A 27,913-nucleotide genomic window follows, 5' to 3' on the forward strand; every position below is an offset into this window, starting at 1 on the left:
GCAAGCCAGCAAACAGTATTCCTTCGCGGGTTCTTCACCAACTTCTTGCTTGAGTTTCTTTCTTGACACCCATCAATGATGGATCTGAACGTGCAAACCAAACGCTCTTCTTTCCCTAAGTTACTTTTGGTAATAGTATTTTAACATAGCAACAAATATGAAACCAGAAGACCAATGATTGGACATTTGAGTATCTCTACAGCCAGACTGGCATGAATATATTTTAAATATTAGAATTTTATACACTTCCTTCCTCACAAATTAGCACGTAAGATGTGAAAACATAAATATTTTCAAAAATGATAAAAAATCTGAGACAAAGAAAACTATTGAAAATGCAAAACACAATAATTCGGATATAGTTTTTAGTGAAGTGAATACATTTTCCTTTCCAAAATATTATCATTCTAAAGCATCTTTAGCTATCTGGGGTAAATGTGATTCAGTAAACAATGATTTGCAATGTGGCATCCAGATTTCCTAAAGTTACAAGTAATTTGACAAACAGTTTGCTGTGGAAACAGGAATGACATTATTTCTATTGCAACCTTTTAATGTTACATCCTTATTTTTAATTACAAAGAGTTTTTCATTACAAGAGGGAAGTTTTTTTTTTTTAAGCCTACAATATTTAATGGGAAGACCATTGTTATTGGTTAATTTCATTTTAAAATGATTATTTTAGTTTTGTGTGTATTGGTGCTTTGCCTGCAGGCATGTCTTTGTGAGGGTGTCAGACCCCCCGGAGCTGGAGTTACAAACATTTGTGAGCTGATTTGTAGGTGTTGAGAATTGAATCTGGGTCCTTTGGAACAACAGCCAGTACTCTTAACCACTGAGTCATCTCTCCAATGCCTCTTAATTTTGTTTAAATTTGCCTTTTCCCTCACTTTATTAAAAAAAAAATAGGTTCTTTTCTCATATCCTGATTATAGCTTTCCCTTCCTCTACTCCTCCCACTTCAGCCCCACCTCTCATCCAGATCCTTAAGGTTACATCATAATGTGCTCATTTGATCCATTTTCTTCTGTTTATAGCCTATAAAAATAATCTGATTAATTTGAATTCTGAGTATTGGTTACTGTTGAGCAAAATAGCTCTCCAATATCCTTATTGCCATTTTCAGGGTCTTTTCTTTGGAGGCGGTGGTCATCTCATGTAGCATAGGATGTCCTCAAACTCCCAGTGCACCAGACAGAGGCTTGTCTTGTGTCCCTGATCCTTCTACCTCTGCTTCCCTAGTATCAGGATTATAGGTGTGTACCACTGTGTCTGGCTTGGTGTTTTGTCTTTGTTTTCATGTCAGGAAATACATTTTAATTTAAATCCTGAAAGGACTAGTTAAAGACTTCCAGAATTTAGAAAATAATCATATAGAAACAGCAGGATTTAAGTAAATGAAATACTGAGTTAATTCCTTCTTTTCCTTGTTTTCCCGGAAGACCAATGGTACCAGTTTCCATTAGGTAAGTGCCCTCTGCACTCATGTCATTTCCCCTGCTCCACTCCTTGACTCTCACTGAATTGCTATCTGAGTCATGCTGAGGTGACCTGCATGTTTGGTCCTTTCTCTGCTTGACTGTGGTTCAGACTTGGCATCCTTTTGGATCATGGGAGAACATTCTGGTGTGCTCTTCCCTTCTCTTTCTGCTGGTCCTCTTCCCTTCTGTTTCCCCTCAGCTACAGTGATGGCTGCCTGCTGGGCTCATCACAGCTTACATTTTACATTATAAATATACTGAGGTTTTTCCTACCTAATTACAACCCAGTTGTTTTTATGTCTATGCTTTTGAACATGGGGCCTCCTCAGCCTGGGTTCCTTATGCCCTCAGTCTTATACCTGAATGTCACTTGCTGATGCTAAAGATTCAAGCCTTGCCCCTATAGGCAGCCTTTAGTGTCTCAGACACAGACAGCTGTCTCTGCATGCCTGTTCACCTTCTGACATCAACATTCTGGTTCTGCTTTCAGTAATAGGTATTTTTCCTTCTGCTTGTATGAGGATGAAGAACACATCTATTTTTTTCTCACATGATATCAGCATGATGCCTTAGAAAAGTACATTAAGGTACTTTTCCTTTTAAAAGTCATTCTTATATAATATGCTTACTAACGTTTAAATAGTATTTAAACCATGTATAAAGTTAGATTTTAGAACTTGAAGATGAATAGCTTTCCTTTCTATATTAAGCAGGTAGCCTCTATAAACTGAATGTATTTTTTTTAAAACTCAGCCCCAAATGACTGTGTTTCTTACCATATTCCTCAGAGTACCAAATTCTGTACCTAGTGATACTCCACACTCAGTGCCAGGAATGAGGGGAGGAAATGGGGACAAACTGAGTCTCAAACTTAGTATGAAAAACAAAATCCACTGTTTATTATTATTTAGAAAGCACACATAGCAATTTATTGGGGGAAAAGAGAAAAATGCAAAATAAGTGTGCATACAAATTCATCTGAAAAGAATCAATTTCACTTCCCAAGTAATATCTATGTGAGCGTTAAAAATTGTGCATTTCTTCTTCCTTTATCCATGACTGGATTTATGGATAAAGATATGTGGAAACATGTCTCATACTCCTCAGAAACCCTTCTTCCAAATATGTGTCATGGGCATGGCCTTTTCCTCTTGGAAGGTTTTTACAGGTGTGTTCTTGGATCACGCCACAGTCTCTTTTCTCTGAGTTCGTCTCTGATGACAAGTAAGGATACTCGTGAAAGAAGATTTGCCCTTAGTTCTTGACTTTTTCTTTAATTTCTTCTGATTCTTGAGTGAGATTCCCAGCTCTTCCATGATGGCATTGAAAGAGAGACACTAGAGAGCACAAAGTAAGAGAGTGTCAGTGTCCTGGGACCCACAAACAACCTGCATTTACTTGTAGCTCTTGCCTACCATTCGATGAACATAAGTTACTGTTTTTAAGGCAGTTCATAACTAATAGCCAACTCCCATTACCTCCTCCTCCACCCACTGGCCATTTGTTTTTATACTGAGGCAGTATAAAAGGAAACTGAGGCAGCAAGTTAGCTCAGTAGACTAGACTTATTGACGAACACACCAGTATAGAATTTCCCAGTTCAGGAAAAACAAAAACAAAAACAAAACCAAACCCACCCAAACCAAACCCAACAAAACTCAAGGCTCTCAAAATAGACAACTTACCTTTGCCGAGACAGCAAAATAGAGTTAAATTAAGGCATTTCCCCCACTGAGATGATCCAAACATTGATAGGGTTATCAAGGCATACGACACTTCAGTAATGCTATAGAAAATGAACAAACCTTCTCTACACCAAGGCTTTCTTTTTTGCTCCCATGAAACCTTACTTTGTTCCTAAAATAAAATCTAAGTCTTGATGACTTTCCTTTCTGATAAAGAAAAAGAAAAAAACAATTTTAAATTGTATATTTTCTCCAAAAAAACCAGAGATTCTGGCAGCAGCAATGATGCAGCTGGGGTTGAAATGGAAAATAATGGCATTGAACTGCACAGCAAAAATGATGGTACTGCACAAAGGAACATGGAAAAGTGGAGGAACAATGTTATGCATATGCAGAAAATATATATAGATACATATCTCCATTATGATATGGTATGTCTCTTTGCATGCACGCCATATAATCAGCCAATACAACATAATGTGCTGTCATATCTTCTATCTGAGATGCGCTGTTTGGACACTTTTCTGCCTATGGGGATCTACAGCTTTACTTTTTTGATGAGGGTACTCTGAAAATATTCTCCAGAGAGATAAGGTCAAAAACTGCAGGATCCACTTATATGAAACAGAAAATCGAATGGTCAAGGCATGGTGAGGGGAAATGGGACATTGCTATTTCCTGGACGTGAAGTGTGTGTTAGGAGAATGAATCCTTTCCAGAGATGTAAAGCCTTTGCTGGAGGTGAACGATACCGTATTGTGCAGCTTAGCTTTGCTAAGTGTGTACAGTTCCCGAGTTCTGTGCTATTGTATCAAAAAGACAATTCCAGAAAGATATAGAACCTTCAGAACAGATGATGACTGTGCAGGCATTACTCTTATGTGATTAGCTCCAGCAAGACACGGCTGATGGTGAGCTGACTGCATATTGCCAGGTATTTTCTGCTTCACAGAAAGATGTTGACATCCTAGGTTTGAAAAAGTCTAAATGTTGGCATTCAACTTGTATTTTAAGAAAGCATAGTTCAAAAAGGCTTTGATGGATCTAGATGAATAGTAGTTTCAACTTCTACTTGCTTTGAAAGTCCAATATGCAAATTTGGGCTTGAGATGCAAACTTTTTCAAAAATCTAGTGAGTTTTGAGAGACTTTCATCTCTGAAACATGTAGTTGTAGGATTTTATTTTCATTTTTATTTTCTATGGTGCAAAAAAACCCCTGAAAGTCCTGGTGACACTTGCTAGTTCACTGTCAGTTTAGGTATGCTGTGATCATTCAAGTTCCCTGTGAATGGTACGTTAAAAAGACTGTAACAATTGTTACAATTGCAAATGAAATATAATTATTTGTAGCATTGTGCTATGTCAAACTCATGTGCTGCTACCTAAGTCAGATGAATGTTTACAGCGTCATTTTGATGGATTGTGTTATGTGAAGGCTTTGATAAGAAATTTAAACACAAGGTTTATTTATTTCTTTTGGTACAGGGCATGTCTAATTTCAGGATGACCATTTAAATGGAGGGACAAGATGAAGAAACATAAGGAGTGTCAAAGATTTTATAAACTTTATTACATATGAACCTTGTTCCACCTATTAGGTAGATGGGCACAAATTGTTATTGGGAATATTAAGTCAAAACAGAAAGGAAGTACTAATTCCACTTATATGGGCTGCTAATCCCTGCTGATTTCACTGAAAATCATCTATGGTTAGATCCATTTTAGTCATGGTAGGAGTTTTGTGAATTTTTTTTTCCCCATGAAAACATCTTATGAAAGTATACTCTTGCTTTTATTTTAACTCCCATGGATTTAAAACTATTCATGCCATTTTTAATTCAAGAGTAAAAATGAACTAAAAATGTACCTTCCATGGGAAAATAAAAGCAAAGAAAGTGTTGGTAGAATCCTCTTTTCTCTATTTTGGGTAGAGAGGTGGTGATAGATTTTTATCTATTTTTCAATTTTAATGTATCTAATTTTTACTTTCAACCATAACTTTCAATTATGGTTTTCTTTAAAAGTGCATCGTTCTCCAAAGTTTGGACAGCCTTAAAATGAAACAGTCTTTCTTTTCTGATCAAGCCTAAGTGCTCACTCCCTGATTTCAGTATGAGCAAACTTCACTTTATAGGTGATCTCGTCTGTCTCCTGTCACAAACTTTTTGACTCTCACTTTGTCTCTTACTGTCAAAAAGAAAATGGCAAGATATTGGGGCTGACCTTTCTGCTTCCAAATCTTTGATGTATCCACAAAGAAAGGTGACCTTTAAGGGCCCTGTCATTCTGACCACAAGTAAATGATAGGCCTTCTCATCACCAAGAAATGAACCAGTGAAAGTCATTGCTCAGCTCAGAGTAGCATGTCAGAGCAGCATGGGAAGAGCTCATAATCATCAGATTTTCAGTGTTGTATCTCAGAATCTGCATTAGCTTCAACTGTTTCTGTAGTTCTTTGTTTATTTTGGCACTGGACATTTCCAATTTCAGGATGAGCATTTAAATGGAGGGGCAAGATGTGTCTAGGTAAATATCAGTTATAACTTCTACTTGATTTGAAAGTCCCATATGAAAGTTTCAGTTCCGGATTTTAGGAATTTCCCCCTATTCCTAGTGTCATAAATACATCATTTTTTAAAGTGACAGTTTAAATTTCTAGATGCTACTTTTGACAAAGAATTAAGCATTCAGCTAACTATCTTTCTCCAGCAACACTGTGAGTGCAGGCAAAGAATCCTAGCTGTTGTCCCCCGCCGGGCGGTGGAAGGCAGATGCTGCTATCATTTTCCTGGGTCTACGCTGGCTTGTCTATTGCTGGTGGGTGGTGGTCACATTCCTAACATATCTCGACATGGCTATGAGTTATAGTTTGTAGGTGGCCACTAGCGTCAGAATGCTGGAATTGAAACTTAGCTTACTTACTACTGGCAAGACATTTTCTTTTTTTTTTTTTATATGTATCAATTTTTTTATTAATTATTTTTATGTTTTAAAATTATTTTTATTTTTGTTAATTACAGTTTATTCACTTTTATCCCCCCCTGTAGCTTCCTCCCTCCTCCCCTCCCAATCCCATCCTCCCTCTTCCCCACCCGTATCCCTTTCCTAGTCCACTGAAATGGGAAGTCCTTCTCCTCTTCCCTCTGATCCTAGTCTGTCAGGTCTCATCAGGAATAGCTGCATTGTCTTCCTCTGTGTCCTGGTAAGGCTGCTCCCCCCTCAGGGGGAGTTGATCAAAGAGCAGGCCAATCAGTTCTATCAGAGACAGTCCCTGTCCCCATTACTATGGAACCCACTTGGATACTGAACTGCCATGGGCTACCTTTGTGCAGGAGTTCCAGGCCCATTCAATTTCTTTGTTTATAAAATGTTACTATAGTAGTCTTTTTCCCAGAGCTGTGATGAGAATTCAGTGAGCTGGCATGTGTGTGTGTGTGTGTGTGTGCATCCAAGTGTGTGTGAGAGAGAGGGGGTGGAGAAAGAAAGAGAGAGACTTCTCTTTTTAGAAGAAAGGGGACTGAGCAAAAAATTATTCTAGCGGAGACCCAAATAAACAGTTCATCTTGAGCTGTGGCGCTCCCGGTTTTTAAAGGGAGCAGGCATGCTTGGGGAGTTTGATTTCCAGAGTGCATTCTTTTTCTTAGCTTCTCCTGCTCCAAGCATTTCTCCTGCTCCAAACATTTTCCCCCTTCCTTCTTTCTCCTGCCTTCTAGTTTCTCTTACATTCCCTGTTGGAGAATTTCTTTTTATAGTTGCTGACTTCATGATGCCTCCTTTAGATTAACCCAGATGTTTGATTTCATGGTGCTAGTGTGAGCCTGAATGCAAATTATACAGTCTCTTCCTATCCCTTTAATTTTCTTACTGTGGATGTCCCCTTGGAAGGGATAGATAGAAATTAGTGCTCTACCTGTGCCTCATTGTTACAGCACTAGCATGAAACTCTAGATTAAATACCCAGTCCTGTATGACATGTATTTTTTTGTTTGTTTGTTTTATTTTTCGAAACAGGGTTTCTGTGTGTAGCTTTAGCTGTCCTAGACTCCCTTTGTAGACTAGGCTGGCCTTGAACTCACAGAAATCTGCCTGCCTCTGCCTCCCTGAGTGCTGGAATTAAAGGAGTACACCACCATACCTGGCTGACATGAATCATTTTTAAATGTTTATGTTATTTTGCTTCTCAAATAAACTATGTCCGAAAAACCTAAATAAAAAATGGTCCAGAGAGAGTGCCAAAGAAATTTCTGTATCATGTGATGTGAGTCTACAGTATGTTTAGCCCTAGGTTTTCTCAAATAGACTTGATACTAGTGATCAGGTGACACAGGTTGTTCGTGTCCACTTGATTTTGTATAAACTTAGCATCTACACATTTAGATGTTTTGTTGCATTTGTACATTTAGACAGATGTTTTGGAAAGTTATTTTGATGTTTGTAATTTTATGATTTTTTATCCCAACAACTTTTTAAGGGAGCTGTAGCCAGTGACATAAGAAGCCTACCCAATAATATAGTAACTTCTTATGTTGGTATAGTTTTTTTCCTTTAATTCAAATGAGTGAAGTGATCTGTGACATTGACATTGTTAATAAATTTTCATGTTGAACACTGATAAGACAGATGCTAGTAATATTGTCATTTTATAAATGTAACATCATTCACTGTATTTGTAGGCTTTTAAAAGCAAACTATGACTTGACATTTTTAAAAAATACCTTTTCAGTAAAATTTGAGATAAAAGAGAACTAGGTTTCTGAGAAATCTGGGATTATTGCAGTAGTAGTAGCTTTGTCATGGTGTGGTCAGAATATGCCAGTCTCAACCAGGTTTTATTTTAAAATGAGAAGTCTGAGCACTCATGATCTTAGCATTGGTTTATCTTGAAGCCTGCTGGCCACCAAACCTAGAATGTTCAATGTGGTGCTGGTTTAAAGACAGAAAACCTTTAACAGGGCTGGAGTAGAACAAACCCACGTACAAGTGCCCTCCCGAGAGGCTTTGGGAGGAATGGTCGCCTACTTGTACTTGTGCTTATCGCAGGATCTGATCAGAGAGTAGAGAACACAATTGGCTTCCTTCCCCTCACCCATAAAGGAAGGCATGTGAGGGCCATTCTTGCAGTGGTTATGTATGCACTGTCTTGTGTATGGCTGCTGTGTCCTGTAACAATGTAACAATGTACCATTTGCCTGGACATTACTATTTTTCTGAGTTCATTCAGAACCCATGGGTTACCTTTTTTGCACCTGTCCCTGCATCCAGACACTCAATGTTGATCACATTCCTAGTTTCCACAACAGTGGTAATGTATTGACTCATGCCTGAGAACTAGTGAGGGAGCCGATTTTCATCCATACTGAGAATCCTGGGGCAGAGGGAACCTAGGCACTGAAAAGCCATTTCACAGTTTGGCTACCAAGCTTTACCCTATCTCTGATAGTAGCCTCCTTGTTCGGACCATTTCTCATACCATTGATGCCGCTTTGAATTGGCCTCTCGTAGGTAACTAATTTAAAGCTCTGGTCTTTCTTCCCATGGCACACCTATCGAGCATTGTTTTCCTACTCCTCTAACATCACATTTCACATCTGGTAGCCCTCTTTTGCCTCCTTTTTCGTACTTTTCTCCCTTTCCTGCATCTGGAAGCAGAATCATTGCCTTCTCAAATCCTAGATTTGAGGGTCTCCATCTGCAGGAGTTTGTTCCCTAAGTTTTCCTGTTCTGGCTATCGCATTGTAACCATGAATCTGCAATGCCCACAGGACTGCCCAAGAACCTGTGAAACACAATGACCCTTTCCCTCTTTTATCTTTATCCAAAGGCTTGACTTTAGCAACATATTTTTTTTATCATAATAAACACATTGTGGGACAACATGCTTAATCTAAATGAAATTCGAAGTTTTAAAGAAATTATGCACATAGGCCATGCCAGGGCTATGAAAACCATAAGTCAAGTAGATAAGAGCAAGTAAGTTCACTCTGCTTTAACACTAGGGGTAATTTTATGGGATCCCTTAAGAAGTGTGGTTAAACACAGAGGCTGTGCAGCATTTTGATATTAATTTAAATGTTCCTTACTTTTTTTTTCCCCTGAATGTCAGTCATTCCCCCCCACCACACACTTTTAAAATTGTAATAAGATGTTTTGTAAGGTAGGGATGCTAGTTGTCCAGGGAGAGAAATTTGTATATCTACATTCATAAGTGCACTTTGTGGAACTGTTAGAAGACATTCCAGTCTTTGAAACCATTGGCTATGATATCTGCATGTTTGTAGTAGAAGTTTGACATTAGAGATTCAGCTTTGAGCTTTAAAGGCACAGCACACAGGTAGAACAAAGGATAGCTCATGAAGATACAATTGTTTTATATTTGCTTCAGGGAGTATGGTTTAACCATGGGACAAGAGAAGCTGATCCTAAGTACAAGGAATAATTGGGAAGGAGCCTCTTACTTTTCAGTACCTACCATGCTTGAGTCAAATATCCATGGCTTCCGAAGGGCACGTTAGAAAAAAATGGAACTTTTCTTGCCCCAGAAAGGAAACAGAGGCTGCTGATGAGTATAGAGAGAAGGGTCTGGAATGACCTACTTCAGGCCTGTAACATAGAGGTATTCTGAGATTTCCCCTGTTCTGCCCTGTCTTGAGTTGGGGGTAGACTCTGGAATGGGTCTTTAGAAATTCATGTAGCATCTAAGCATGTGTAGTTTCCCATCCATGCTCTTCTTTTTGCAGTGGTGAAACATTGGGTGAGGGAAGCAAAATAAGATAGGAAAACAGCACTGTCTCTATTCCTCCAACCTCTGCATTTGGCTACTTACAAACTACTTAAATTGGACAACTGGTGTATTCAATGAAACATCTGGATCCTGAAGTTAAAAGTCATTTATTCCAAGAGCCCCACTGTGTTACAAATTTGAAAAGTCAAGTTGATGCTCAAAAGCTGAAGGTCTGACTCATCTCTAATTTGATATGTGGAGGGTAAGATAATGGAAAACATGCATGATAACTATTTCTGCTGTCCTTCCCAGCATTCTTAGATAGGTTGTGCTTTAAGAATTGGGTCTTCAGAGAAGAGCATGTCTGATTGCATGCGGGTTGATGCCCCAGGTCCTGCCTCTGAGAAAAAGGTATCAGACGGGTCTGATGCTCTTTGGGTGGATGACACCTAAATGAACATCGGTACAAAGTCCCAATTTATTTCTAATATCAGAGATCAGACCTCTACTCTTGCCTGATGCGTCCAAAACAAAAAGGGGAAACTGTAGAGAGCTGCGTAATGCCGTGCCTGAAAGATGGAGCTGGTTTCCGCCTTCTACCTTCCCGATGGTGAGTGCTCTCTGTCAGGAACAATTCCACATTTGGCTAAGGCTGAGGATCTGACTTGCTTCCATGTATGTGGACCTATCTGCATTGCCCACGTGGCATGCTGAGGTTGGCTACCCAGAGGCTATTTAAAGTGGGCTGGCTTTACCCAGGGTCAGATGATTGTTCAAGGTTCCTGAATAAACTGCATTGAAAAAAAAAAAAAAAAGAATTGGGTCTTACCATAGAACAAGTGCTGTTTGTTTCTCCTTTGCCAATTTGTGTGTAATCAATTCAATGCTTCCAAGAATTGTCTTGGAAGTACATGCTTCCTTGTTTCTCTCTCTCTCTCTCTCTCTCTCTCTCTCTCTCTCTCTCTCTCTCTGTCTCTCTGTCTCTCTCTCTGTGGTGATTTAATATGTAGGTTCATCAAGATTGAGAATAATTTCTCAACTGCAGTAATTCCTGTTTGGAACAATTTGCATATGTTTGACTGTGTGGGCACCTCTTGCTCTTGGTGCTGTGATGCCTGATTGGATTCTTTTCAAAGAGGAGAGCTTTCTTTGAAGTACTGTCAGGGTGATGTAATCTTGCTTATCACCTTAAATTTTAATTTATTCAGCAAACACATACAATCATTTCCAAACACATACACAAAAAAGGATTTTATTTACATTCTACTTTTGTTATTTTTCTTTCCATTTTCCTAGTATATTTAAAAATTACTGGGGTGAGATGGTAACTTCAAATTCTATCTTCCTAAAGTTGAGGGAAGCAAATTCATTTGCTCAGAGGCACATGCCATTTAGCAGCAATGTGGAGGAATGAACTATTCTAATTCTCAAGACTTCTATCTATTGGGTCACACAGGATTATCGGAGTTGGGATTAGAAGACAGTATTGTTTGTACATGGAAGGAGGAGTTTCTGGATGAATACTAAATGTCTCCTTGTTTCTCTGATAATACTGTTTGGGTTTCTCTGCAAAGGCAGTCTTTCCACCAACATAGGCTTCTGCATAATTTGTTACATATGTTCATTTGACCAAAAAAGAAAAAAAAATGGAGCTGTGGACACTTGTAAGTGCATGGAAAGGTGCCAGGTGGGAAGACTTCTCTTGGACAGTAGTTTTTCAGTTCCCTTGGTTTTAAAAGGCTCAAAGATCAGGTGATGGAAGCCATCTACTTAGAAGTTGATTATTTTATATTTAAATACTGTAAAATTTAAAATGTCATTCAACTGGAAAACAGGGAAGAAAACCAGTTGTGGTTAAGTTTGTTGAGCTTTCTCAGTTGTGTGGGAAACACAGTAACTTGACGCCATTCCTTGGGTCTTCGTTATTATTTTTGTTTGTATACGCTGTGAGGATACTGTGAGGATGATGCCTGTTGTTAGCAGTTTCGGCATCAGCTGAGTTCGGCCTGCCATCAATGAAACTCAAGTTTGGCCAGGGGTAAAACCATGCCCTGTGCAGCTGTGCTACTGGCTTGCTACTCCCAGCATGCTCCAACGCTTGTAAACAGAAAATCTTTGAAATTTTAAGAAAGCTGAAATGTTTTTTATCCCTGTGCATCTGGACATGAAATCCTACAGATATGAGAAGCGCAGTGAGATGTTTCCTACAGGGGAGCTACATGTCAGCAGCCACAGGGGCATCTTACTCTCTGTAGGAGAGTAATTAATGATGCTATTTGCAACAACTGTGTGTGCAGAAAGCAGTATAGAAAGAATGCACCCTTTCCTCTTGCTTTTACGTGTTGTTCAAGCTTTCTAGTAAACAAACCTTGCAGTATAACCACCAGGTGCTTAGAAATTAATTATTGCATTGTGGCTCATCAAGAATATAATATAATGTTTGTCAAATACAATGAGGGTTTTGAAAATGATTTTCCTTGGGTAAGTTTATAATCATATGAATCCATCTGATGTTCATATTACTTATGTAGTTTTTCTGAAAATGTTAAAATTCAATTCATAATTTTAGTCTAAAACAGCAAAGTACAATATAAAGTTTTATTATTTTACTTCTTTGGATTAGGTGACTGACAGGCTTATGAAGAAAAATTAATGTAATGTTATTATTGTTGGTGTCTTTGTTCGATCTTTTAATACCTTTTTGCTTCTCTGCCTGACTTTAAGCAGTATTTTAAAATATAATACACAACCTGTTACTGTATTATAAAAATTCATGCTTACCATCTAACTTGACAAAACTGCTATGTTCAAGGTAGTTTTTTTTTTTTTTAACCCATGTTTACCAAGCATTGTAAAGTAGAACAACTGGACTCAGGATTATTGCAAAATAAATTCATGTGAGAAAAACTATCAAAAAGTCCCTAGCATTCAAGATAGCTCAAGACTCATGGGTATGACCCGATTTTAGAGAAATTTAATACATCAAAGTTAACTTTAATGGAAACTAATGTATAGAACTAAATTTAAATATTCTTTTTTCAGGCTTTATTAAGCAGATTCCAGGCTGTGTCCACCAAGTGAACATATGGTGCTCAAGTGTAGGAACTGAAATCACTCCTCCAGGTGACTGTGATTAACACTAAACTCTCTAAACTAATGATGTAAACACAGTCTGATGGTTTTTGGTCTAAATTTCACTTGAAATGCAATGGACCCTGCAGAGGTCAATGGGTCCTAGCAGTTATTTCCATGGGAACAAAAACTGATTGTCTGAAGGCTGACAAAAGAAGAAAGTATAAAAAATCTTGTGAAGGCCTAAAGCAGCAGCAAACTACTTACCTGATGATTTTTAGTAGGAGTAAATCTATGTTTTTCCAGTGAATGTTGAGATTATCAATTGAATATAATGAATTTTCTGTCTTAAAGACATGCGATTTCTTCTTGGAGCCTCCTTTTAAAGGGTCCATTGTAGATCAGATGCCAAACATATTATCTCTCTCTGTATCTGTCTGTCTGTCTGTTTATCATCTATCTATTCATCAATCATTTATCTATCTCTCAATCATCTATCTATCTATCTATCTATCTATCTATCTATCTATCTATCTATCTCCTTCATCATCATCATTATCATCATCATCTATAATCTATAATCTATCACTTAGCATTACTGGTTCTATTTTTGCAATTACATGGATAAACTAGTGCTTAGGTTGCTGAGTCCTAACCCTTTCTGACTATTAGAATCAACTCAACATCTCAAATTATTCGAGTTGACTCACCCTAACTTTACACTAAAAATGTCTGGAGAGAAGGCAGAGCTCCTGCTGTAAGTCCTCAATCTCACCGATTCAGACCCCTCACGTGAGTATAGTGACTTTTCCTTCCACTTTTAATCCATGTGCAGGAAAAATTGGACAGAGTTTGAATCTCTGTGTTTATAATCCCATTTTCTAAATCTGGGTTGGTGTGAAGATGCTGAACTTATTTTTGCACTGCTCAGGTGACCACACAGAAACATTTAATTTTTCTATAGGATACAATATTTGATGACCGGTGTTTATTTTTTGTTTTTTATGTCATGTTATTATTTCATTTAATTCTTATGGTAGATGTAGAAAGTATCATCTGCGTGACTTTGGTCTTATCAGGAGATTTTTAAAAAGAACGCTATGACCTAAGGGTTTGAGAGATACAGAATAGGATGGAAATTCTCCATCCATGACACCATATTACATATACTAAAGTACCATGTGGTAAGGGAATGTTGAGTGTGCTACCCTTTGAGTTATTTAACTATGAACACTAAATTAAGCACTCTACAGTGGCACCTATTTTGAAAAATACTTCTTCAAAGCAATCTTGTGCTCTAGAAAGTAACTTCCCAGGGTTAGATGTTAGAAAACTGAAGCTGGAAAATGTTAGTAACTGGCCTACACCGACTGCACACATGGCTGTGCTTGAACCTGAATCTGCCTAATTTATAAATTCTCTTTTAACATTAATGTCATGTCTCAAGCTTCTGTACTCTAACATCTGTTATTTTTGATTTAAAAAGCTGAATTAAAATTGCTGAAAGGATCAAACGTAATGTAGTATAAACATTTTGAAAAGCATAAACTACTACGTAAATATAAGAATTAGGTAGCATACAGTCTAAAAGAACACCAAAATGCCATTTGTTTGTTTGTTTGTTTTTTGAGACAGGATCTCATGTTACCCAGGCTTCCTTTAAACGCAATATGTAATAGAGATTGATCATGGATTTCTAATTCCCCTGCCTCCACTTCTTGAGTGCTGGGATTACGGACTTGTGCTGCCACACATAGTTTTGTGCATAATTGGGATTGAGAAGCTTCACAGGCTTCATGCATGTTAGGTAAGCACTCTCCAACCAAGCTAAGCCCAAGCCCTCATCATATTAACTTTTGAAGAAAATTACTTTTTTATTCATCCCTTAAGGATGGTCTGTGCAGAAAGGTGAATTTTGCTAGTTATTGCCAGCCTGAGTTTTCTGTATCATACATCACTCAGAAAATTTTTGTAGCCACTTTGGTATATTAAATAGATTTTGGGAAATAAACTTAAGTTGTTTGTGGATTCTGTATATTGAAACAATGTCAAAAAAGTAAGAGTAATGTGGCCTTTATTCTGCCTGGCAATGTGATTCTATTGATTCTGATATTGTGACTTCTGATCAGAGACACACAGTAGCTTTTTACTACTTTAATAACAGCAAATAAGTAGTAATATACTTTTTTAGATATTTTCATAAGAGCTCATTTATTTAAAGAACAATGCTGAGAAACCACCAGTGCAGCAGTGAAATTTTCTGATCATGCTTTACTGAGGAACTATGAAGTTGATTAGAAGGAGTTGTGAGTAAAGTCCTAGAACCCATTTAAAGCTAAGCAAGAAGGTCATGCACCATGATTGCCCAGAGGCCAGAAACTCCCTTCCCTGGAATGTGTTCTAGGGGATCACTTGACATGTCATGTACTCTCCAGACAGAGAACAAAGACCAACTGATGGCATATTGAGAGGAGATGAAAGGCAGTTCAGTTTCCCTACTCTCTGCAAAGGGGAAATGAACTCAGTGCAAACAGCAGACATTCTCTGTCACACCAAATTAAGCATGCCATTGGCTTTTTGTGTCACTAAGCTGAGTTAGTGTGGGGTTTGTTCACTTTGAATGCAGGTAGAAAATAAATCTGCGGAGATCTGTAACTAATGCAAATGGAAATTCTCTCTGGTATTTATTTTCTCCCCCATGCCCTTCTCCACAGCACAGTTAGAATGAATTAATAATGGTGATGGGTCCAGGGAAACGAATGTGAATTTGGCAAGGCTCATAAAGGATGGCTTCAAGAAGAACTATGCTGTCTTTGCTGTGTGGGAAGGAAATGCAGTAACATTGCATGAAAAGATATTCATCATTGCAAAGAGTGAGTGTGGCTGAGCGGCAAACAGAAGATGGTAAGAATTAATTCATAGTTTAGGACTCTGCTTGGCTCTTCAAGGAAATAATATATGGCTTGGAAGCAAATCAGGTTGTTTGTGGCTCTATACCTACAGATAGCTGCTAACTGCTTTTTGAACGCCTGATGTTGCTGAGTTTCTATCCAGGAATCACTTTTGACTGAGCCTCACATCCCTGAGTGAGGTTCACATTCGGTAATCCCCTTTTGCCTTCACGTTCGACCATTGCTCTTTCAGAGGTGGTTTCGGAATCTTTAAGAGCTGAGGCACCTTCCAGGTTTTGGGTAAATAATGCATTTAAACTTTTCGGACCAATTTAATAGAAAATTAAACAGTGTTATAGAGTTACGTGTATACTTATTGAAAAGGCATAGCTACAGAAAATTTGAAAAATGTAGGTCTAGAGAACACAGGAGACAGGAAGCGGTAAAGAGGAGGAAAGAAAGCTCACAAAGATGAAAAGAAGGGCAAAGAATTAGCATTTACCCATGCCTTGCCCTGTTGTGTGTCTCAATTTTTGCTTATGAAGAAAGGGTCATTTATTCTTAATGCATAAAAGAAGCACAAGATGGCAATTTTGGACAGAATCATTTCATCTATATGTGTGTGTATATGTGTATACATACATCCATGAGTCTACATTCCCATAAAAAACCCTGCGTCAGTATATAGTGCACGTCTGTTCCAGAGGCCTGTCCAGGGTACCTAGATTCGTGTTTGTACATTTTGCTAATATAAAGGGAAAGGGCATGATAGCAACTTCTGCTTCATAGATGCAGGTACAAGCGACACTCATTACAAGCAGTTCTACTGGAAACAGCTTTTAAAAACCTCAGTTATACAGTATGGACTGAGGACTGTGTCCGAATCCCCTTTTCCTCTCGTAATAATTTGCCACACTCTACATCGGTAGATAAAGTAGTCCCAGAAGTGGAGTTGGTCGGATGGGTTTGTTTACACTGCAGTCCATAAAAGAAACAAAAAGCCTTGCATGCAAAAGAAATGGAAAAAAATAAAGTGAATAAACAGAAAGCAAGAATGAATGCTTAGATGAAAAATTAAAACAAATGAAGCCAGCAGTTATGAAGTAGCACATTAAAGCATAATATATACAAGCTTTTATTTTTCAAATTAGTAGCATAAAACAAGACACCTCAAGAGCAAATTGAAAGTTAAAGCAGACCAGTCCATTCTATCTACTAATTAAAGACAGTTTTCTATAATGAGGCCCAGGAAAAGGGTGCTCTATATTCTCACAATTGCTTTTTAATTCGGGGGAGGGTTTTCTTGAAGAAACGAAGTTGTAATGAATCGTCCCCCATGTTGGACACTCAAAATATAGTTTGCACATAAAAAAGTGGTTATTAATCAAAACCAGATTTGCAGGACTCTGTGCAAACTGAGCATGTGAAGCCCTATGTTGAGAATTATTAAGAGTTTCATGATATTGGTAGTAGAGCTAATAGTGCTTAGCTTTGAGGTTCTAATGGTATCGTTAACTTAAACTAGTGGATTAATACACTGCAGTGTTCTAGAGCTCTGTATTTTATTTATCTTAGTAAGAAATTGTCTTAAATCACAGTCAATTGTGGAGCTTTTTCTCCAAAGCATCTAAGTTCAAGGCATGAACACCTTTAAAATTAAAATATGTAAAAATGGCTTGACTGTTGAAATTGCCCCATCATGCTAGATGCAATTTTAAAATATAAAGTTTCAAATATATTTTACTGTCATTTTGTGTTGTTTACCATATTCATAGCAAAAAAAATCACATAAGTTATCTTTCCACATGTTATATCTCAATGTAAGTAAATGCCCAATTTAAATACACTGCTTTGTATTTTTATAGAAATTGTTTTTGCAAAATGTACCCATGCTCAGAGTGTATACTGAAGGGCTGGTAACATTTCTCACAAGTGTCTTCTGCAATTTTAGATTTATGCCTCCCTTGCTCTTTCTACAGTTTCTATATTAAGAGCAAATAACTGTTGAAGAAATTAAGTGAGTTTGGAATTTCTGCACTGTCATTCCAAATAGTGCTAATTGGATTTAGTGTACAAGACTCTTCCTTCTTCTTATTAATAAATGATAGACCTGCAGTGCCGGCAGCACCTGGCAGGGATTCAATGCTCTTTGCTCTAACTCAGAAATGGCTCTTCTGAGCATCTAATTCAACAGTTACAAAAGGAAAAGTACCCTTAAAATTCTCAGATTTAAGACAAGTTCAAAGTGAAAGCTACCCTGTCTTAGAAAAAGAGGACTCACCTGCTCAATGTCATTGTTCTTCCGTGATTTGTATATAAATTCTCCAATGGCTACAAATACAGAAAGGACAAGTCCTGCAGCCAGAACAATGAAGATGCCCCCAATATTTTCCACTCCCAGAGCACTGGCTTCTTTACTGTCTTCTTCAGGGCAGCCATTTCCCCTCCACCATTTCTCTTTCATCATATGCAGCTTCCCTTCTTCTTGTAGTTGAAGAATGGCAATTGTAATTTTATCTCGGTAAGGAGAGCCTGAAAGTTGGGGGTGATTTGGATGTTGGTCAACATATGATTAAGAAGATATCAAGACACTCAGCTATCTTAGTGATAAATACTCCAGAGTTGCTGTGATACCTTGATGAACAAATCTATCAAACAAGGTTGGGAAAGTCCAATCTTATATCTCGAAGGCTCTAAGTGATTTGAAAAGAGAGGTGACGTGTTGCAGCTTCTCATTCTAAATAAAGAAACACAATTCTAAATAAAGGAATTCTGTGTCATTCTTCACCAGTCTTTTCACATGTCAAGGGATTTACGGTTTAGATTCTACCTTTTCTGGACCTTTGTGAACTCCTATTTGGCCATTCTTTCTTCTGTTTACCTATCTCTGTTAGAGTTCAGTTATGGCTACATTTCCAGCCAAAGGGAGCTAAAGTGATGGCTGACATTTCTAGTTTTGTGTTATAAATCTTTCCAACATGCTCTGCTTGCTCCCTTTTCCCACATACACTGCAATAAGGAAACGCTTTCATGTCAGTAGTGATGGAGGAGCCACAGCATAGAAGGAATGTGGGCTCTAGGGTCATTGCAGGAAACAGATTCTCTCATTTAACCCAGACTGAGCTATGACAATTAAGGATTTTTACTGTGCAAAACATTAAAAAATTTCAGATGTTTACAGTGGTTCATCCATATTGATTCATATACCAATTAAGATAAATTATGCTTAGAACAGCTCTAAGGTACTATAATGTTCTATGGCAAGAACTTGGTAATTTTCATGGTCTGTCTTCTGGTAATACCATTAAAGCTTTAATTATGAAGGGCTGGAAAGTGCCAATATGTGTACATGGACATAGTATCTTAATTCTGAATTCCTATGTTAATCAATGGAAAAGATACAGCAAGATCCCTTTACTCATTCAGTTCCTTGGATGACAACGTTTTTGATAGTATTTCTTCTCCTTAGTAGTAGAATGCTCCCTTTGCTTTCTACAGGTAAAGCCATTCCTGGTGAAAGCAAAGTGAAAAGTCATGTATTGTAAAGCAAAGGCAAAATCTTAGGAATAATAAAGTCAAGACTGTTTGTTAAATAGGTTCAAAGAAATTCAAAATGTGAAGGTATGATTAAGAACCAAGACTCAGTTCTCCTTATGCGTTATGTCTCAGCGCTATTTCTGTGGAAGTGCTCCCAGCTGCGCTCCATTCCCACCGATGACTCCTGTCCCCTGCAATAGCCTAAGTTCAATAAGCTCAGGTCCGATATTTTGTCACTTCTCATTTATTTCATCATAAGACAAAAAATAATTGTCAACATTCAAAAGCTACCTTAAAAGGACAGTGAAATGCTTTAGAGGGAGATTATAGCTTGTCAGTTCTGAGTATGGATTTTCTTTTGGGGTTGGGGTAAGAAAGTGGATTTTGGAAAGAAAATAAAAGATATCAGCTATTTGCTTAAACTTTCCCAGAACAATGAGTAGAGGCAAAATTAGCAGCATTAACATCCCAAGTATGCAAACAAATGAGAGAACCTGGAGAACTTTGCTTTCAGGTGCATGGAAGTGCTTAAGGAGCAAGAGAACGCTTGGTCATGCTGCACAGAAGGCGTGGGGATATGCACACTGGGTACTCAGTAAACGCTTGCTGCCGCTCTCCTCATGCCTTCAGGCTGCACAGCCCTAACACATTACAGATAGATGGAGAACCAATCTCTGCTTAATGCTGGTCTCAAAGGGAGGTACTTTCCAGCCTTGCAGTAACCTGTTTAAATCCTAACTGCTCTCACTCTCCTCAAGTCTTATTTTAAGTCCCTCAGGAGGCACATTTCTGGAGCCTCTGTCCTGAGAGTCTCCAAGCAGCAGCTTTCAATTTTAGCTTGGGACTGAGCCAACTTTGCCAATCTTCTATTATGGAAGAGACTTTGGAGCCTCTGGAGACTCAGGGCAAGACTAGATTCGGCAGAGACCTTTTCGCATCTGCATATCTTTTAGCTTCAGTCTTTGTTGCTACTAAGTGGTCTGATTGACATCAGAAGTGACTTCTTGCAAATCATTTGAAAAAAAAAAGTATGTGTACACATGGCTCTTCCTGAATAGCAACTGATCTTTTTTCAAGAATAAATTCATCATAAAAGAAACATATCTCAAATGTTTCTAGCAGCTGTATTCCCCATGGATGAGTTTGCTCTGAAGCCCACCATCTGTTCCAATTATTCCCTCATTGTTTTTGCTTTAAAAGCATGACAGGTTTATCACCACTATGAAAAACTCCTGGAGTATATGTCTTTTCATCTACGAAGGGGAGATGGAGTCTCTTTAACATTAGCATTTGTTATAGGTAAAGTTGGCAAAAGAGAGACTGAATGAATACATGTATGTCTCTCCATGTAATGGTATCATGATACAAAAATATAGACAGACTCATCACAGAGGCAGCCTCATTCACAGGAGGCAGAAAGACCTCCACAAAGTACTGTGTTCATTCAGCAGAGCAGCAGGCAGAATTAGCTCCCATGATTCCTGCCTCATAGTACCACTACACTGTCAGAAATCTTAGATTTCTTCTTTGTTTTTTAAAATTTTTTTTCAGGGCCTTGCATTTGCTGGGTGACCACTCTACCACCAAGCTGAATCCTAAACCTCTAAGGAGTCCATTCTTTAAAAGGAATACCGACTAAAATTCTTATGTTAACCTGCAACTGCTCTCAGAGTAATGTGCTTTCTTGTTTTCTATAATTTTTACCACACAGAAAATTTGGTATGACAGAGGGATGCTAAAGGGATAGGGGTTGGGACTGTATGATAGAATATGGAATGAGAAAGGTTCAGTGTAAAATAATCTAGCTTAAAGATGGCTGAATTAAGGAACTCTAGTTGCTACCCAAGAAGACACAGTGTGTCACAATCAATCCCGGGCTCCCAGTTATGCAAATATTAAGGCAAAAACATCCGTTCCTGTTTTTTTCTTTTCTTTTCTTTTCTTTTCTTTTCTTTTCTTTTCTTTTCTTTTCTTTTCTTTTCTTTCCTTTCCTTTTCTTTTTTTTCCTTTTCTTTGCCAGCTTATACTTCACTTACAAAGCCAGCTGTGAGGAAACATAAAAAAATCATTGCTCAACCTCTCTCTCTAAAATGAGATAAAATGGCCAAGCTGGGTTAGGGGGATAGGACATTGTTTTAAGGCCCCAAAGGTCCATTATGTCCATTTAGTTATTTTCTAATGATCTTTAGGAGCCCTCTGAATAGCATGCTGAATAAATAATATAAGAGATTCTCACTTGGAAAAGAACTACCAGGAACACTGGTATTTCCATCAGGGAAAGGCATCAGAATCAGAGGGCCACGCAGTTCTAGTTTGCTGCCTGCTCTTTTCCCTGTGACACTACCTACTTTTCTTCTTCGAGTCTGCAAAGGAAGCTTCACTGTTAATATGCCACATCCCTGGATGCTCTCATTGGTTAAGATCTGTATCTTTGGGATACAGTTTTCCTCCTTGTTTCTGGGTCAAATGACCCCTGAGAGTCCTTGAAAGTGTGCTCCTTATTGCTTATTTCTTATAATTGTCCCCATGGCATCTTGTCTATTGGTCCAGCTGTAAGCTTGTGTCTATAATGTGATATTTATGCTGCATACATGGTTTTGTGTGCCACTTTTGTACATGTTAGATGACAAGTCCATTAAAGAGTTTAATTCAAATTTGCCTAAAAATTAGTAAACATATGTAAACAAGAAAATTTAAATGTCTCCACAGCTGATAACACAGTGGCCTATATTATTTTTATTATTTTACATTTCAAATAATATTTACTATTTTTAATTTCAAATACCACTTTTTGGCTTTTCATTAAAATATTGTACTGTTATCTGCTAGTAACAATATTTAAGAAAATTGACTAAAAGATACTTCATATTCTATCAAAATAATTATACTTTCCACAAAACATTTTACTACTTAGGAAACTGACTCTTAATAAAGTCAGAACATAAGTGTTATAACAGCTGAACTTTAAGTGACTACTCATTCTTCCAGCCTGGTGAAGCTCGTGTTTTTGGTGTTTAACAGCCATGCTTGGATACTAAATTCAATAAGGTTTGTCTTAGGTTTCTATTGCTATGATAAACACCCATAACCAAAGCAACCTGGGGAGGAAATGGTTCATTTAATCTTGCAGCTCACAGTCTATCACTGAAGGAAGTTGGGGCAGGAAGGCAAAGTAGGTACCTGGAAGCAAGAAATAAAGCAGAGACCATAGAAGGACACTGCTTACTGGCTTGTTCCCCATGGATTGCTCAGCCTGTTTTCTTGTGCCACTGAGGATGACAAGCCAGGGGTGTGTCACCACCTACAGTGGCCTGGGCCCTCCCACACCAATCATTAATGAAGAAAATGCCATTCAGTCTTACCTGTAGGCCAGTCTGATAAACACATTTTCATAACTGAGGTTTTATTTTCCAAGATGTCCTTAGTTCACACTGACAAAAATACTAATCATTACAAGGATAAATGGGATAAAAGAACAGAAAATATTTTGTTGCAATACCTCTAAAAGGCTCCTACACTTTGGTAAGTCACCTATTCTCTTGGTCAGAGAGGCCATGGAGACCCACATAAAGTCTAGCCACTTTGCATTCTTTGAAGAGGACGTTCAGCACAACAAAGTTTCTAGTGCTTCCTAGGGAAGTAACATGGCTAGCAAGACCTTATCCTATCCTGGTGCATGACACTGTTGGTAGAAGAATACTAAAGGAGCCAACATACACCTCCTATATCCCTTACAGGATCCCATAAGGAAGCTTAAGAGACCATAACAAAAAGAGGTTCATTTGTTACCCCCTGCATGGTCTAAACATCCAGTGGGAAAGTATAACCAAAGAGTAAGAAAATTGTATTACAAGCAAATTTTAGTAGCACCAAAAGCACTCTTATTCTGACCCTGTTCTGTCAGGAGAGCTGGTATTTCTAAAAGCACACAGGTAGTCATTCAGGTAAAAAGCTTTACCCAGTGAAAGAGGAGGCCTACATCATTACCAGACAACTGTACAGTGACTGACGGCATCCAAATCTATCTTCTATACTGATATTCTGTTGCTAAAACCCCCAATTCTCTGTGTCCATAACACAATAGGCTTTTGCCTTTCTGCTACCTTTTCAAGTGCATTAAAACCATTGTGTGTGTTTGTGTGTGTGTTGTGACTGGCCTATTGCTCAATTTTTCTGTTTTGGTTTTCTTTTGTTCATGGGTTAGCTTAATTCTCAACTTGACATTACCATGAATCACCGAGGGAGAGATGCCCAACGAGGGATTGCCTGCACTGGGTTGGCCTGTGGGCATGTCTGTGGGGCATTGTCTTAATAAGTTAAGGCTGTGGGAAGCCCCTGGCCAATGTGGGCAGCACCGTGCCCCGGCAGGAGCCTTTAACTGTGTTAGGAGGGTGATACCCAGCTGAACACAAGCAAGAGAGGAGACCTGTCTTTACCCACTTCTCCCTGTTCTGGAATGTGGTGTGACTACGGGCTTCCTGCTGTCCCTACTGGGATGGCCCTGTGAGGATGGACTGGAGCGCAGAGTTGTAATGGGAACAAGCGCTTTGTGCCCCAAGTTGCTTCTTGTCAGCGTATTTTCCCTTTATCTCAGCCACAGAAATGAAACCAGAACACTGCCCAAAGACTACTCATAAAGCTCATTAATCAAATTACTAAATTAGCCCAAGGTTTTTAAAATAATATTGCAAAACTTATTTTCACTTACAACAGTTGTGCTGAGCCCTTGATTTTCTGATTACTGTTTAAGATGGAACCTGTATTGTGTGTGAAGGTAGAGGCTGTTTTCATGTAACATATGCAGGCAAGCTCAGCAAAGTATAAGCAGTATCCAACATGACAGTGATTTTCAAGAACAACCGTCTCAAGGAAGGCTTGACTATGGGGTTTCAAAACCATTGGCAGGTCTGTGTGTGTGTGTGTGTGTGTGTGTCCCTTTCTGGGATCACTTGTAGCCATATGCTTACATTTTCCGTTTAGTCCCCGAATTTTAACCTGCTCATCAAGTTTGTGTTTTCTGGAGTTGAACAGTTTCACCTTCTGAGGCTGCTTCTGCAGGATTTTAAGCCCCTGCTAGCCAAAGATCTGCTTCCTATAAGATCTTTGGACCAACAAGGACCTTCTACCCAAACCACATTTAAGTAGGCTTTGTTTGTTTTGCCGTGGCTTCCCCTGAAATGTCAGCCAGGATAATGGATGATAGGTCAGACCACTAATTTGTCCCTAATTAACTCAAAGCAACTACAGAAGAGACAGCTAACAAATCTACCAAGGACAGATAGTTGGTCTTCTGGGGGAGAATGTGGAGGGCCATAAGCAATAAGCTAGTCAAAACACAGAGAACAAATTACTGAAATGACCATGGTATGCGCCCAGCACTAATTGATACATCTACAATACAACTTCTGTACACAAGTCTCAGGAAACATTGTGGAAGAGGAGAGTAAAGATTGTAAGAGCCAGAGGACTAGAGTTTCTGCTGTAAGTTTGTGCCATCCGTCTGGGATAAGGAAGCTGCACCTTTGAGATCTCAAAATGGCTGCCGGAACAAGACTGTAACAATTCCAACACCAGTGTGACATTCGGGTGTAGATGGGGGAAGTCTCCTGGATCTCCCTCTATATTAAAAGCTGCAAGCTAACAATTTCTCTGAGAGGGAGGATTAGTTTTCCCCAGGGATGAGCTCCTCTTTGAAATCCAGTAGCGATCATCACTGGAATCACACATGCAGGTCTTACTAAAAGTACTCAATTGGCTATTTTTATGTTTACTGATATTTATGTATATATAACAGCAATGATTAAAGAAGAGGTGGTGAATTTGAGGAGAGGCAGACAATGGAAGAGTAGGAAGAAAAGAGAGAGAGAGAGATGATGTAATTTATATTTTTATTAAGTTGACTTTTAAGAACTCAGAAAAGAAAGAGACCAGAAAATGGAGCCAGTCTCCTATTACAGACCTCCACAAGCATGGTTTAGGAATCCCAGCTTGTTTATGCAATGCTGTACCTTAGCCCTCAGTACTGCAGCCTGTGACCTGACCCTTTAACCAGCATTATTCTTGTTTGAATGGCAGGGATGAGATTAGATACACGGTGGCTCCTAGTAACTTCCCAGAGTTGTGTGCACTGGGTACTTTTCCTTTGAATGGAGAAAACAAAACAAAACAAAACAAAACAAAAAAAAAACTGTACATGAGAAGCTCAGCCTAACCGCAAAAGTCTATTTCTGAAAGGGAGACCTCCAGCCCATTGCCTTATGACTGTATACTGCCTACCATCTAGGCTGGTTCTCTTGAAGTACACTCAAGTAACCTATTCTGAGTATACTCAAGTATACCCAGTAAACTGTTCTTAAACAAGCGCTAACAGAGGGGCAAGAAGATAGTTACAGTGTCCCTAGTGTAACTGTTCTTCTAAAGATTCAGAGGACAACAATGATAATAAAGTTAGTTTCTTATTGGATATGTTAATATCTCTAACAAGTAAATAGTGGGGAGCCAAACTGGTTATGCAATTGAAGGTCTTTATTTGATTAATTAGTATTGATATGGTGAGTCTTATTAAATATGGGATTGAATGTAGATTTTAAAATAGTTAAATAGCTGTCAAATTATTAATATTTGGAAATTTATTTCACCTGTTATGACTTTGTTTTTTGTTGGGGAAATGAAACATCTGGCCATACTTGTTATTGAAGTCCTCTGGCTCTACAGCTTACTGATGGGAAGGGCCCCCTTTAGACAAGTCATGCTCTCTGACAGTTCACAGCTGGCAGCATCACTGGTACCACTCAAGCAAGGCAAACCAGCTTGACCCACAAGGCTTCTCTGAGTGCATGGCCCTCGCCTGCTATTGACTGTCACGCCGCATATTCCTTGTCGTGCACGATAAGAAACTGCAGACAAATAAATCAAGTTTACCTTGGGCTCTTAGTTATCTGGATCAGTAAATGGGATTAGCCCACAGGTCTAGATGGCCTTATTCCTTTCCTTTGGATCAGCAAAGCTTCACTTGGGAAGAACAGGCTGGCTCTATGACAGACTTTGTAAGTATAGTTTTCTATACAGTGATACGATAGGAAGGAGCTTTCCATGCAGAGAGATTAGTAATTGTTCCCTGCACTTAGACACGTCTGCTGTTTATTCCTGTTACTGGCCTAGAAGAGGATAGCATATGGGTGTTTAGTCCTTTCAGGCAATGGGACAGCGAGGAAGCACTGTGCTATTGAATTGAACAAATGGAAATGTCTGGAGGTGTTAGACGGTTATTGTTTGACTCCAGTTTATTTTTTGAGAAAAGTTTGAATTTCAATTTCAACCCTTATCTTTGGAAAGATATGGCATTGCCCCCTCATTTGTAGAGATGGAGCAATAGCTCTCTACATGCAGAATTAATTTTCATCTATATGTATAATTGATTTCCTTATATTCTAATATAACTGAAGGTATAAAAACCAGGCACATAAGATATCAAGAAAATAATCTTTGAGGACTAAGTAGGAAAATATGTTTTATAAAATATTGGTGGTAAAAATAAAATGTATACAAATTTTAAACTCGTACAGTGTGCTAAGATATAAGATAAATAGTAGTTGAAACTTCATCAGATTAAGCATCTGAGATTCCTCAACTTAAACCATGCCTCATATTTGTTTTAAGTGGATGTTTCTGTTCCTTGCTAGTCTGCTAAAGACTTTGCACTTCTCAACATGCTGAATACTTGTAATCAACATCACCCAACTCAGCCTTGGTTCGTGCCTTGTCCCTCTTACCGATAGGCGTTCCCACTCCATAACCTTTGGAGTCTATGAGGCCCCCAATCTGGGTGAGGTTGCAGTTCCTCTGCGTCACGTACTCAATGCTGGTGGACTCCATCAGCAGGGCGTAGTCAGTGGTGAGCACCCTTTGGATCCCCTCATCGCTGTTTTTAACCAGTGCGCTTTGCTGTCTACTGCTCATAAAAGCCCACATTTTCTCATAGGTGGATATCTTTGATTTCTGCAGAGAGAGAAAAAAAGTACACCCACCAGCAGAAAGCGCTGAAAAAAAAAATAGGGCCTGAGCCTGTTCACCATTCTAATGTGTCAAATAGTAAAGGAGAAACTTTTTCCTTTAGGTCAGAAACCGGATAGATGATGTTGGGACATTAGTCATACAGGTAGCTGAGAAGAGCATAATTCACTAAAGAAGAGAACCGGGAGATGCTTAGATCACAATGACAGAAAAGGAGACATTGACAGATGGAAGTCTTGGCTCAAGGTCCTCTTCTTGGTTTTGATTGGGGAAGAAAGAACATGAGCACCAGTGACAGTACTTGTGGACTGAAATGTTAACATTTGACCGCGGTACTTCACAGTCCACTGAGGCAAGCTGAAGTGCTCTCCCTCCCAGGACTCTGCTCATTTACTCTACTTCCCTTCAATCCCTGGACAGTGGTTGTTTTATTGTTTCCAGCTATAGAAGCTCCAGTGTCTGGCCAGAGCTACTGGGCTAAAGACAGCCTGGGATATGCTACTTGCATTTTC

The 27,913-nt window shown here is 38.6% G+C and overlaps 1 protein-coding gene across 8 annotated transcripts in view; it reads right to left on the reverse strand.

Moving 5' to 3' along the window:
- Positions 1-2,358: 2,358 nt before the first annotated feature.
- Grik1 (glutamate ionotropic receptor kainate type subunit 1) overlaps positions 2,359-27,913 on the reverse strand; it is a 385,942-nt gene continuing 360,387 nt past the window's right edge. For 2 of the 8 annotated variants that reach the window (XM_060370694.1, XM_060370693.1), the window contains 4 exons: positions 27,161-27,386; positions 18,133-18,383; positions 3,287-3,373; positions 2,359-2,818 (listed from right to left, as the gene is read on the reverse strand). In XM_060370694.1, the coding sequence (XP_060226677.1) occupies positions 2,663-2,818; positions 3,287-3,373; positions 18,133-18,383; positions 27,161-27,386 (720 nt within the window). In that variant the 3' untranslated portion in view covers positions 2,359-2,662. Of the gene's footprint in view, positions 2,819-3,286; positions 3,374-13,033; positions 16,854-18,132; positions 18,384-27,160; positions 27,387-27,913 lie in introns of those variants that run through there. The other 6 variants (XM_060370696.1, XM_060370695.1, XM_060370697.1 and 3 more) reach the window with 5 other exon arrangements.

This window comes from Meriones unguiculatus, chromosome 17 (genome assembly GCF_030254825.1).
Source record: "Meriones unguiculatus strain TT.TT164.6M chromosome 17, Bangor_MerUng_6.1, whole genome shotgun sequence".
Classification (NCBI taxonomy): Eukaryota; Metazoa; Chordata; class Mammalia; order Rodentia; family Muridae; genus Meriones; species Meriones unguiculatus.